The following is a 13,510-nucleotide window of genomic DNA, read 5'->3' as shown; positions in this document are numbered from 1 at the left end:
AAGTAGATTTTTTTATCGAGAGATAGACACATATACAATTCAGTAATAAAAAAATAATTATTAAAATTATAATAATTTTAATAAAATCTTTATTCTTATATACACATTATTTAAAACAGATATGAGATCTCGAAAGACCAATATCTGAGCACGTCTGACTCACTACGAACCTCAATCAGAGCCATACCGAGACACTCAGTTGAATCAATTGTTTGAAACTATCCCAAGTCTATTTTATTTATAAGGTTAAGAGTTTAAATTATGAAATTATTATTATTAAAAATAAGAAAAAATTATTGAATATCACCCCATTTTGAATATGAAAATGCTGTGTAATTAAATAAAAATAAATAAATAAAAATAATTCCAGCATTTCATGGAGAATATTAGGCTAGAGATTTGATGGGCTTGTGGCCCCCAACTGAAAAGATTAAGAGATCTGTCGGCCCTCGATGATTAAAGAATGTTTGATTAGTGTGCCCTAGAAAATTCAAATTAAATTTGATAAAGATATTAATTCAATTTAATTAATAAATTTAAAAAATTTTTAATTTCAGTTACATTTTATGATTATTTTTAAATGGTAACTGAATTAATTAAAATAATTAATTTTTTAATTAATATTTTAATTTTAATTTAATTAATGATTATTTGCATTATTAATAATTTTAAAATTAATATCAATAATATATAAATATATTTTTCTATTAAATCAGTTAAACAAAATAATTGATTATATTATTTAATAAATTTAAATTCAATTTTATTAATATTTTGAAGTATAAAAAAATTTAATTAAATAAAATTTTAATTCTTTTGATTAGTTCTAATTTTGGTGGTGACCATTTTCAATTATGGAAAGCTGCTGAAATTAGTCTGCCTTTTTAATAATTCATATCTGAATTATTAATTTCTTTTTTCCTATGAAAACAATGGAACTTAGAAAGCAACAACCATATGCTCTGTCATCTTGTTTTAGAACCTTTTCCCATATTTATTGCTTTTATTTTGTTTTGAAAATAATAATAATAATAATAATAATAATAATAATAATTATTATTATTATTATTATTATTATTATTATTATTATTATTATTATTTATGGCAAAGAATTATGATTTTATTCTGATAAATAATGAGAGGAGCTTGCACTAGAAGTAAAATGGCGGCTTGGTTAAACTGGAGCCCATATTCATTTAAAGGGCAAACGCACTTTCAATTCTCTACCATCACTTCTGATCCTGAAACTGAAAGACCAACTCTTTCCCAACACATTGAATGAAACCTATGAATTGAAGGTTAGGTTAGGTTCATCAATCCAATCCACAACCAATAATTCAATATTTATATATACATATTCATTACATTTAATATTATTGAGGTCCTTGTGATTTTTTACATATTTTATTTTATATACATTTGCATTTAGAAGGGATATAAGAATATAGATATTCTGGGAATATTTGTATAAAACAGTAAGAATTATCATATTCATTTAGTTTGATGGTTAAAAATACAGGTGTTAAGTTCAAATTTCCATCCTTTTAATTCACACCGCTGCTATTGCTCTCTCAATAGTTTATTTTAAAATAATTTAATTCCTAAAATTTTGTTTTATTTGTGAAATAATTCATGCATTTAAGTTTCACATTTAAGTAATTATTTATTTTATAATTAAATAATTATATAAAATTATTTTGCATAATTATAACGCCAAATGATTAAGATATGTTCAAAACATTTCACACCCAATTGCAATAGGAGAAAGATAAGATGTGGATAAACCGCAGAATACACATTAAATCAAGATTTTTTTTTTCTTATCGAGGTAATGCAACTCAAAACAGGCGAACATCAAACAACCAACTTAGTTCTCACATGGTTATTGTCTGCAACACTTTCACAGCCAATTCAAGGCTTTCAACAGAAGAAGGTGCAAACTTGGAACCAGAGATCAAAAACAAATAGAAAAAAGAAACAAAAACAGTACTTGTAACCCCACAAAAGAAATGTGATAAATTGTGATAGACTAGGCCTACAGCCCCTGATCAACGAGGTAATCCCCCAACCTCTCCACGACCATGTTGCACTGTCCTGGAGTCACAGGTTCCTCATAGATGCCAAAAACAAGAGCTTGACCAGTCTTCTTTATGGTGATCCCTCCTGATCCCTGCCAAAACAAAAACAGACAAGTTTCTGATTAATTGCATGGCACAGATGTAATCACTTCAGCAACATAGAGCATGCCCAAAGTTTAAAAAAGCTTTGGTAAAAATAAATTTTGATCCATGATAAACCCAGGAAGCAGACAAAGGGCATGTAAGAAACCATATTATGAAATAAAATGAATCAAAGTCCAACAACGATAAGGTTGAGTGTGTGTGTGTGTGTGTGTGTGTGTGTGTGTATATATATATATATATATATATATATATATAATGCTCATCACCTTCTTTCCACGGATAACAGCTCCAGCCTCTCCCTGGATAACCATGTACTTTGTGCCCCCAAGGTGTAGACCTGTAGGGGCAAGGTGACCTGGCTCCTCAAAATCTTTCATGATGTCAGTGATCTCCTGGGGCTTGAACTGCAATTAAGCAACCAAAACAAACACAGATAAGCAGTCCCTCAAAGTCAGATACACATGGCGATAAAAATTTCCTTTCCCCTGTCACTGAAATCAACCAAGCTACCATCTAATAACAGAAAATTGAAGTTTTTGGGATCTAAGATCAGCTTCTTAACGAATTTCACACTAATTTTGAAGAAATCACACGCTCTACTCCTACAAGGAATCAACATGCAACCACCGTGATTCAACTCACAAAACATATCAAAAGCCATAAAAATCGACGCACATTCAAATACAATCAACGAGATCAAACACGTGAAAAAGAATGGAATAACCTGAGGGAAAGAGGAGCTCTGAGCCCATACGCTACCATCGTGGCCAACAATGGAAGCGGCGGTGAGATGCTGGCCTTGGCCGTCGATGTCGCACATCAAGTGTTCGTCTACGTAAGTTTGCCACGACATTTTATCCTCCGTTTTGTATTAGCTTGATCGTGAAGCAGTAGCAGTGGGTCGGTGGGTCGGTGAATACAGGTGTGGGTCTGTGGATTAGCTAAGCTTCCATATTGTCTAAGTGTTCATTAATAAACAAATTAAAAAAAAAAAAAAAAAGGTAATGGGCGATGAATGCGGAGAGAGCGCTTTGAAAAGTGAACGATCGGATCTTGTCCGTTGATGATTTCTGGACCGTCCGTTTTTCTTGCTCTTCCCTTTCTTCAATCTTCACCTTTCACATTCCCGTTACTTTCGGCTGCTTTTTTCCACGTTTTGGTATTACGTAGTCTTCTACCTTCTTTGCCCTTGAGCTTTTACCAAATCACGCTGCTTTCTCTTCCTTCAACACGACATCGTTCCTTTGTAATTGTCGTTTTTTTTTTTTTTAAGAAATCCATTTTACATCCCTATAACTAATACAATATAAATTTCATTTATTTTTAATTAATTTCTTTTTTTGAGGTGTTTTTAATTAATTTCAAGGCAAAAGATATTTTAATGAAAATTAAAAATTAGAGTTTTATCTTTTTTTAAATTGTAAATTGAAATTTTAATTTTTAGAATTTAATTAAAATTTTAAAAATAACTTTAAACTATTTTTTATTTTTTATAAATTTTTTTAATTATTTTTAAATAAAAATATTTTCTATTATTCACCGCTAAATGCACTTTTTATATTTTTATTTATGTTTGATAAAATAAAAATAAAAAAATAAAATTTATTTTCACCAGTAAAGTCTAACCTAATGGTGAAAATAACTAGGTACAAATAAAGTAAATTAAAAACAAAATAACCATAAAGAAGTAGAACTACTTTCATTGCCGTCAACTGTATTTTTCTCCTTTCCCTTCGGTTATACAGCAATTCAAAAATCCTTGAGAACATAAGATCTGTGAAGTTGTTGAAGAAAGAGAAAAAGCCAATTAAGCAGTCAGAAGCTCCTTATGAATCCCCATATGACTCACTTAAAACACTTTGCTCTGTGTTAGTTGCTTCATCTGAAGAATTGACGAGTTAGCTGCGGAAGATAATGTTATGATCCAGAAACAGGCAATAGAGGAGCATAACTAATCACTCAGTCGGTATGATCTCCCTCTAAAAGCTACACCAGTAGTTCTTTCAGGTTGCACTCGATTGTTTGTTGGGGCAGGAGCACCTATTCTCCACCTTGCGACCAGTTTATGCCTACAGCAGTTGAGGAAATTGGAGGAACAAGAAAATAAAATGAAATATATCATAGTCAAGTATCAATCAAAGAATTAAACTATTGGTTAATGATAATGCCCTGGGAAGATCTTATCATAGCCCTAGTTTTAACCTTTGAACGATTACTGCTGCAAATATGCCAATGCCATTATGTGCTCAGGAAGAGAACTGCACATTTTAGACAAGGTTATGTTTCTCTGTGGATGAATGAGAATGCTTAATCAGAACTCAACATATAAACTCACAACTGAGCAGGAAAGCTTATCAAGAGTGGGACATGATAGAAGATATCTGTAATGATGACTGCACATTGAACACATGCAAATTTCTATTGCAAACAGCTAATATACTTCTCCCAAGAGAGGAACCAAGTAATGAAAGGATACACCCATCTTGGAGTATTCAATAAGGTCTTTCCAGTTGCAAGTGGATGCAACACAGTCAAAAAGTAATACAGATGCCCTGCAATGATCCCCAGCAGATCTGGCATAAGCGGGGAACCAAAAATGACATCTAAAGCGAGCATTGCCCATGGTAGATAAAATGCCTGATAACACAAGCAGGAGAGCCAAGAAGGGGGTATATAAGCCACATGTTAGATATGAAATTCCTAACCCAAAATCTCTTGCAAAGCAAATGAAATCACCCCACAAAAATTTGTGACTGAATACATCTTGAGCATACCTTAAGAGTCATAAGGCCATATATGTTGATCTGGGCATTTGGGAATTCTCTACTCCAGACATAGACAAGCATGAACACAAGTGATATCCCCAAGAAAGGGGTCCAAAATATAGGGATGGCAGCTAGTACCTAAAATCCAGAAGGGAGAATACCACCAATCAGATGAAAAGATGGTTTTCACGCATTCAAACAACAAAAGTACATTTAAAAACTGCATCTTCATATGGGGAGGAATTATCTAGGCTACCGCTCACAGTGGTCCAAAAAGCTTCAAAATGTGAATTTGCACCATGAAAGAAAATCCAAAGCAGGGAAGGAGGGAAAAGGAACAGTAAGACAAGATCAATTCATTCTTCAGCTTACTTGAGGTTAGGCCCACCCCAATTTAAGTTTACAATGCAACAATTGAAAAAAACACTTTCATCCGCCAGAAAAGAATCTGAATGAATAAAGAACATAACTACATACTAGCATCGAAAAGGCTCCAAAGATCATCATCCACAAGAAATCTGCTGTATGCCTATCAAACGGTCCTTTCTCAAGTTGAACACCATATCTTGCTCTGCAAAATTGCAGAATACATATATATTATATATATCAGCTCAATTCTTACTCTAAAAACATGTAGGAGTTGCACAATGATATCAAACCATATCTATGCATCAACAACTTACATCATTAAAAGGCGAATTCCAAAGTTGATAGAAAATTTTCCAAGGAAAAAGAAGTTTGTAATAAGCCTCCACACCTACAAATGCATACAAAATTGCAAACGAGCTCCATGGACTAAGTTCGAACAGAAAATAAGTGTTCAACAACAACATTAGATGTCATTAGTGAAAGCAGCAAACAGAACTTTGGAAGCAAATTATTCTTCAACATGTGCTTCTGTGTGTGTGTGTGTGTGTGTGTGTGTGAGAGAGAGAGAGAGAGAGAGAGAGAGAGAGAGGTGAAAATGCTAGAGGGAAAGAGTTCCATTTAGCAGAATTTGCAAGACTTGATGCTCCCAATCTTTTTGGTATAGTTTTTTATTTTGATTCAATTCAATGACACTGTTAAAACTTGAAACCCTTGATTTATGATCTAGAAACAACAGTGTATATAAGCAGCAACTATCCAAGTGATTGACGTTAATTCTGGCTCAACCCATCTTGGGAGTTGCAGCTTTCAAACAGCATTTCCCGCTTACAATTACCACCACATGTAAGATAAATTAAATTACATCTCATTTTATTGACTCCCAACTTATCAACTGTATCTATGATCTACTGGAAAGTCTAGCAAGCAGGCACAAGGAAAGAAATCATTGGCACGCCTGTAGCAACTACGACAATTATTACATCTATACTTAAAATAGTGAGCATTGTAAATTGCAATTATCACCATAAATTTTCACAACAAATATGGCTCTCATGATAATAAGAACTGAAGTCCTTAATTATGAATCAGAATCATCAATAAATAATTGAATCTGTACCTGAAAGCGTGAGAATACAAGTTTATATATCAATGCTATATGCACCACATCAAATACTCCAAGCTGATAGGCTGCAGTGAAAAGCAGGCACAAAGTCCCATATGCCTTGCTTACAGGTGGAAGAGAGTGATAGTAACTGAACAAAATGGACAGCAAAAGTTGTAACGATCATGAATCAAAAAAATATATGGTTTTTACACATATAGAACACCTAAAAAATAGGAATAACCAGTTTAAAGATGCTTTAGCATTAGTACTGTTGCTACTATTATCCAGCAAACAAGAATTAAAGATTAAAAGAACAAAATAAGACACCATTTAGAAAACACCTCAATGTCGTTCACAATTTGAAGTCACATTACCATATGCATTCAGAATGTCATCGGAAGGTTTCACCATGAGTTGTTCTGCAACGACATTTCATTCCATCTTTTGCTTTTTCTTTCCTTTCCCATAAATTAAAGGTTATTAACGGATACCCATACAAAATTATCATTTTCCCAATCCATTGTTGTACTGCTTTGCATTTGATTCAATCTAAAGGAAGATCACGAAGAAGCAAGTAACCTCAAACATCTGAAGCCAATTTGCGTAATTGCTTGAATCACTTAAGCAACTAGTTCTGATACCGATAATCTTGCTTCTATGCCAGAAGTCCAAATTTGCCTTATATTGGTAAAACAAAACTGAAAAAACTTGGCTAGGATTAAGTTCACCAGAATCCCAAACAGTGCGAACACAAACACAAAGCAACAGAATAAATTGAATCACTTTAAAAAGGAAATAAGAAGAACGTTAAAATTAAGAAACGAAGGAAAATCAGCAAATCTACATTCAGTAGAAAAACGAAGGAAAAGTTTAAAAGAAAAATATATACGGAAAAGGTTACTTACTCAGCAGGTGAAGACATTGTAGACTCGGAAAGCTAAATTGAGATGGAGAAAATCTCAGTGGGTAAATGTCTCTTCAATTTGGACTTTAAATTTCGAAAACGATAGTTGTGATTTGTGAAAATTCAAAGCCGTTTTTACTCGAATATTGTGAAAACTATGAAGCGATTGCTAAGATCCAGAAGTTTCCTCTTCCTAAACCCATTCCTACCTTCCTTTCGCACTTGGTCTCTGACTCTTTGTGGCGCTTCGTTCAATTTGGGCCGCCACCAGCAACGGAAAAAACTGTCCATCGGACCCAATTTCTGGTGTTTTGGGGTCTTCTGTCGGTGTGAATGGACCGCAGCCCATTAGTGCGATCATTTCTAAAAATAATAATAATGATAAATCGATATTTATTATTTTTTTATTTATTTAACTCTTCCCGGGATGGTAATTGTTATGGAATCGATTCGATTAACCTCAAACCCAATCAATTTTTTCCAACTTCAATATTGTGTGAGTCGAAAATGAGAAGAACTTCTCTTCTCTCGAATCCTTGTAACCCGTCACGTAATAATATATTATTATTATTATTATAAAATTTTTTTTATTCCTATATATTTATATATTCAAATATTATAATTTTTAGAAAAAATATAGGTAAAAAGACTTTTGAACCGCTAGATAATTACTTTTAGAATTAAATAAGTATTTATCAATTTAGTCGATCCATTTAAGCACCTGACAATTACTATAAGAGTCAAATCAGCTTGAATTAAATTAGTTGATTTATTCAAACTCCATGACAATTACTATTAGAGTTAAATAAGCTTTGGTCAACTTAGTTGATCTATTTAAATCTCTGACAATTACTTAGAGTTAAAACGTTGAAAATTTGGGTCAATGAGATTTAGTATCTATCATGTAATTTACATGTGATGGACAGACATTTAATTGATGTCTACTTTTATTACATAACCTAAGAGCTAAACTCTCCACTAGCACTTTCATCTTTCTCTGCGATTTAATTCCATTAATAGAAAATAAATTATTGAAAATACGAGTGTTGTGCACTGTTAATGTCATTAGCATGTCTAGTGTTAAATTCAGTGTTTTTAAGTATGCCCCATGATAGATGCAGAATATAAGTTTCAGGCGCTGCAAGACCTAGTGGCACTATGCATATTGGAATCACGTTTAACAGAGCACACACAAGATCAAGTGAAGGCTTGTAAAAGTGAACTTTCGATTCATATGGACTTATATATATCAATTAAATTGATAAAAGCTTATTTGACTCTATAAGTAATTATCAGAGGTTTAAAAGGATAAACTATATTAACGAGAGTTTATTTGACTTTAAGAGTAATTATGGATTAACTAAACTGACAATGACTTATTTGACTTTAAGAGTAATTGTCAATAGCTAAAAAAAACTTTTTTGCCAAAAACATAAATATACTATTAAAATTATGTTTAAAACTTATATTTTTAACCCATAATTTATTTTTTAATAAATAAATTTATGTTATATAATAATAAATTAAAAATAAAAAAAAAAGTTTCCATGGGAAAACTCGCTTCATTCGATCTTCAATAGAGAAATTTTCACCCTAACTTTGAACTCTTGTAGGACAGAGACAAGGAAGTGATTCCCACCTTAACCTGCCCTATTACCATTTCTATACTAAAACTCAATTCAAAATGTTATAATTATAGAAACGAATGTAATATTCTTAAACTAAATCTCATTATGATATCTCTATATTTGTTATAGTATAAATTTATTTTTTAAAATTATATAATATAATTTTAAATAAAAAAATAAAATTTTATCAAATGAAAAATAATTTTGAAAATAGTTGAATCAAGCTTATTTTAAATTTTTTATTTAAATTGAACCTAATTAAATCAAATTAAACAAATCAAATTAGAGTTATGAGCTCATTATCAGATTTAGTATGGAATCCTTATTATAATATTTCACTTCGAATCCTTGTAGTTTCAAATTAAAAATTAAGCAACAAGTGACATACATAAAAACACATAAATTTTGGGGGGCAAAATTCCACTATAGATGTACAGTAGCCTTCAATTAGAGGTTGATTTTGTGGTTGTGACTTAAAAGAAAGGGTGATTTAGGGCTTGTTTGGTACTGATGTTCAAGCTGGTGTTAAGAAAAAAAAAAAATATATATATATATATATATATATATATATATATATATATATATATATATATATATTAAAATATACTAATTTGAGAGTATTAAAAAATAATTTCAAATTAAATTTAATAAATTTTAATAATGGGAATACTAAAATAATAAAAATAGTTTTTCAAATCATTTTTTTATAATAATTAAAATGATTTTTTTTTCTTAAAAATAGTTTTGACTCTCTAACTTTGATGCTAAATAGACATTTAGTCTTTTTAAATGAGTGTTTGGTTCAACTCTTTGATATAACTAATAGTTAATAGACAAAATAATTGAACCAAGCTGTTTAATATTTCTTTTTAAAAGGCAATGATAGTGATAGAACACTCATCAGCTATCTTTTCTATTAACTTTACAATATGAGTTATTTATGAACTGTAATACTTTTTCTTTTATCTCTAAAAAATAATAACATTATAAGAATATTAAAAAGTATGCTATTTGAATAACTCTTAAGTAATATATATATATATATATATATATATATATATATATATATAATAATAATAATAATAATAAAAGATGAAGTAATTTATTTAATATTATTAGAATTTATTCTTTCTATTTTTAATTTATCACTCTAATTTCACTTTTTCTGTAAAAATTATTTATTTATTTATTTATTAGTTATTAAATTACATTTTTAGATTATTTTTATTTATATATTTTAATAATAAAATAAATTAATAATTATATATTTATTTTAATAATAAAATAAATTATAAAATATATACTTACTAATCATTTCATATATCAATAATAATACCTATACATAATTTATTAAATACTTAATATAAATAAATTATAATTAAATATTAATTATTAATTAACAATAACAATTATTAACTATTAGTTATTAAATACACTAAACAGGCTCTCAGACTATTGAAATTTTGTTGGACTGCTTTTGAGGGCTGCCTATTTCCATGTAGAGCCTTCTCCATCATCCACATGCTATGGTGGTGAAACGGCGCAGTTGATCTCTACTACTTTTATTCTTCGCTTGCTTCTCTGCTATGCACATGCAATGAAAGAAAAACAGCGGCGTTTTATCCTTAGCTTGCTCCATGGAAAAATGTAGATAATTTCTTAAAATTCACATTTATTTCAAAAGAAAAGTGATTAAAAAAAATTAAATTTATACAATATGGATGATGAGAGGACAAGTAAATTTATACAATATGCTGTAATTGAGGACCAAAATAGTGATGATATGGCGTGGTTATGGTGATCCAAAATCACAATTATCATCCTTGAATCTTGTTTAACACAACCCATTTGGCTTAATTTGGTTGTGATAAGTGGCAGATGATTAGAGGCATAATTGGGTCCACATCCACTAGATCACCCAATACCATACCCAAATGGATCAGTGTCGGCCAACTCCACTGTGGTATCATTCTGGCATAGTGGCCTTTGCTAATCTCGGGATCCGATCCTTTCACTCACCCACATCAATGTCCTGTTGCTGCTGTCTATTGGGGTGGTCCATGCATGCAAATCTGGTCACGGGATAAAGCCACATTTAATGATTGTCGAAGTTTCCGCTATGAAGGCCTGTAAAGATTTCAAATTATTTTTTTTAATATAAATATTATTTTAAATATAATTAAAAAAATTATTTAAAAAATTATTTTATTTTTTTATATTTAAAATTTATTAAATTTAATTTTAAATTATTTTTTAATACTTTTCAAATAGTATATCTAAAAAAATATTTTTCTTAATAGTAATTTTAATATTAACATTAAATAGATTTTAAATATAATTTTTAAAAAAATTATTATATTATTTTAATATTTTTATAATTAAAATTTATTAAATTTAATTTAAAATTATTTTTTAATACTCTTTACATAGTACATTTAAAAAAATATTTTTTTAATAATAATTTTAACAATAATATTAAATAGGCCCTAAATAATAGGATCATCAGATACATCTATTTTACATATAATGCTAGTTAAATATTACATTATACTATTTAATTTTTTGAGTATTTTTTTAATTTTTTAATAAAATTTATTAAATTTTAATTTAATTTCATAAAAATTCTTGTGATTATAAATTAAAAATTTTTAAATTAACATGTTAATTTATTAATTATTTTATTAAATAAAAATATTTAATTAATAATTATTGATAGAGAAAAAATAAAGAGATATTTGATGGCAAATTACTTATATGGATTGCTGATATAGAAAAAACATAAAAAGAACAAGGATTTGATAGTGAGGTCATAGTTGAAAGCCTCTTATACATTCTCATTTATTTTTTGTTAAAAAATTTATAAAATAAGATAATTTTATTTATAAAATAGTTGACAGTTTAGTATATTAATTTAAATATTTTTAATTTTTAATTATAATAATTTTTATTAAGTTAAATTAAAGTATAGTAAATTTTATAAAAAAAATTAAAATTTAATAATTTTTATAAAAATATTTAAAAAAAAGTAATTATATACAATAATTACTCCATAATGATCATGTGAAGTAAATTCTCGATCTAAATGAAAAATATAATTTACCATAATAAGTTAATTGAAATAAAATAATTTACGGTAAGTAAAATAGCAAATCTGATAGGGTCCATTTCACTGGATATATTAAGAGAAATGACGGCTAGTAGACGTCATATTTATGTGAAATATTAAATATATCAAAATTTGTTAAAATTAATTTGGAAGAGTTAATTGTCAATTTAATTAACTTAATCTATTTGGTTAGTGTATGTTTAATTTTAAATCAATTGATCTGGTCCATCATTTCTGCATTCATCATGGCTTTTTTAATCCATTGATTTTTTTTAATTAACTCTACTTGAAATTGAAATTGGAATTTATAATCTAAAAATAATTTCAAAAATTAAATAATTTAATTTTCTAATTATATTTTTATTAAAATTAAAAATTATTCCATTTAATATTGCTATTCAATAAGAAAATTTTATTATTTAATCTCTGAGTTTGATCGATATTATGATTTAATCTTTATATTTTAAAAGTTAAATGATTTAATTTTTTATTTATATTTCTCTTTAATTAAAATTAATTATTATTAAATAAAAGAATTCTTTTTATTTTATAAAAATAATTCAAGTAAAATTTTAATAAAAATAAAGTTAATAAAAAATAAATTCTAATAATTTTCACAATTATTAAATATAAAGATTAGATTAAATTATTTAATTTTAAAAATATAAAAATTAAATTATAATATTAATTAAAATTTATAGATTGAATAATAAATTTTTTAATTAAATAATTTTTATTTTTTTATTTAAATTAATAATAATATTTTAAAAAAATAAATATGAAAACATATGTAAATAATTAAATTATTTAATTTTAAAAATATAACAGTTAAATCACAAAAAAATAAATAAATAAAGCGAAGTTGGTTGTCCAATTTTATCCTTCATTAAAATTTGATTGCCTTGTCCTTGAAGCCCATTAAATGCTGCACTTGGTATCCAAAATCCGTACGCTTGACGCTGCTTATTTTCAGGATACAGACGCATTCAATTGCATCAGAATCTGTCTCCTCAAGGATAGGTTGTCAGGTGTGTATTTAATTAGTCGAATTGAATTAAAATTTAATAATTTTAAAATAATAACGAAATTAAATTAAAATTAAAAAATATACTTAATTATAATTAAAAATATTCATCAATTATTGATTATAATAAATTAATTGAAAATTTATAAGATATTTTGTTAATTAATAAAAATATATTTATACTATTTTTTTTATAAAGTAATAAATATAATATATTTTTTTTTGTGATAGAATAATTATAAACGAAATATTAGTAATAAAATATTAAAATTAATATAAATTTGATTATTTTATTACCAAACTAAGTGTGGCGGATATTTTATTAAAATAATAAATAAATAAAAATAATTTTTTTATTAAAATAATTGAATTTTATTGATTTAATATGATTATTTAATTATAATTAAATATTGTACGTTCCCTACC

At 27.7% G+C, this 13,510-nt stretch overlaps 2 protein-coding genes across 2 annotated transcripts; both read right to left on the bottom strand.

Annotated features, from left to right (window-relative positions):
* Nucleotides 1-1,792: 1,792 nt before the first annotated feature.
* LOC110646546 (profilin-2) lies at nt 1,793-3,129 on the bottom strand. The gene is made up of 3 exons (XM_021800021.2): nt 2,908-3,129; nt 2,450-2,587; nt 1,793-2,170 (listed from the first exon to the last, which is right to left on the bottom strand). The coding sequence occupies exons 1-3, from the start codon at nt 3,034-3,036 to the stop codon at nt 2,036-2,038; spliced, it is 402 nt and encodes a 133-aa protein (XP_021655713.1). The 5' UTR covers nt 3,037-3,129; the 3' UTR covers nt 1,793-2,035.
* A 728-nt stretch (nt 3,130-3,857) lies between these two features.
* Nucleotides 3,858-7,561, bottom strand: LOC110646538 (derlin-1). Its single transcript, XM_021800011.2, has 7 exons — nt 7,328-7,561; nt 6,435-6,570; nt 5,632-5,705; nt 5,426-5,519; nt 4,958-5,086; nt 4,660-4,820; nt 3,858-4,252 (listed from the first exon to the last, which is right to left on the bottom strand). Exons 1-7 carry the CDS (start codon nt 7,342-7,344, stop codon nt 4,135-4,137), a joined length of 729 nt encoding a protein of 242 aa, XP_021655703.2. The 5' UTR covers nt 7,345-7,561; the 3' UTR covers nt 3,858-4,134.
* Nucleotides 7,562-13,510: the final 5,949 nt, after the last annotated feature.

This window comes from Hevea brasiliensis, chromosome 4 (assembly GCF_030052815.1).
Source record: "Hevea brasiliensis isolate MT/VB/25A 57/8 chromosome 4, ASM3005281v1, whole genome shotgun sequence".
NCBI classification, from domain to species: Eukaryota; Viridiplantae; Streptophyta; class Magnoliopsida; order Malpighiales; family Euphorbiaceae; genus Hevea; species Hevea brasiliensis.
Note: the sequence above shows the minus strand (reverse complement) of the source record. Positions and strands in the feature narration are given on the sequence as shown.

What these genes read in the sequence shown, in the direction of transcription:
- LOC110646546 (XM_021800021.2), bottom strand. Translation starts at nt 3,036, where the DNA reads ATGTCGTGGCAAACTTACGTAGACGAACACTTGATGTGCGACATCGAC. An exon ending in AGAGCTCCTCTTTCCCTCAG is followed by an intron (nt 2,588 to 2,907) that starts GTTATTCCATTC and finishes GCTTAATTGCAG; the next exon opens with TTCAAGCCCCAGGAGATCAC. An exon ending in CTGTTATCCGTGGAAAGAAG is followed by an intron (nt 2,171 to 2,449) that starts GTGATGAGCATT and finishes TTGTTTTGGCAG; the next exon opens with GGATCAGGAGGGATCACCAT.
- LOC110646538 (XM_021800011.2), bottom strand. An exon ending in TTGGAGCCTTTTCGATGCTA is followed by an intron (nt 5,087 to 5,425) that starts GTATGTAGTTAT and finishes TCTGGATTTTAG; the next exon opens with GTACTAGCTGCCATCCCTAT. An exon ending in TTGAATACTCCAAGATGGGT is followed by an intron (nt 4,253 to 4,659) that starts GTATCCTTTCAT and finishes CAACTGCTGTAG; the next exon opens with GCATAAACTGGTCGCAAGGT.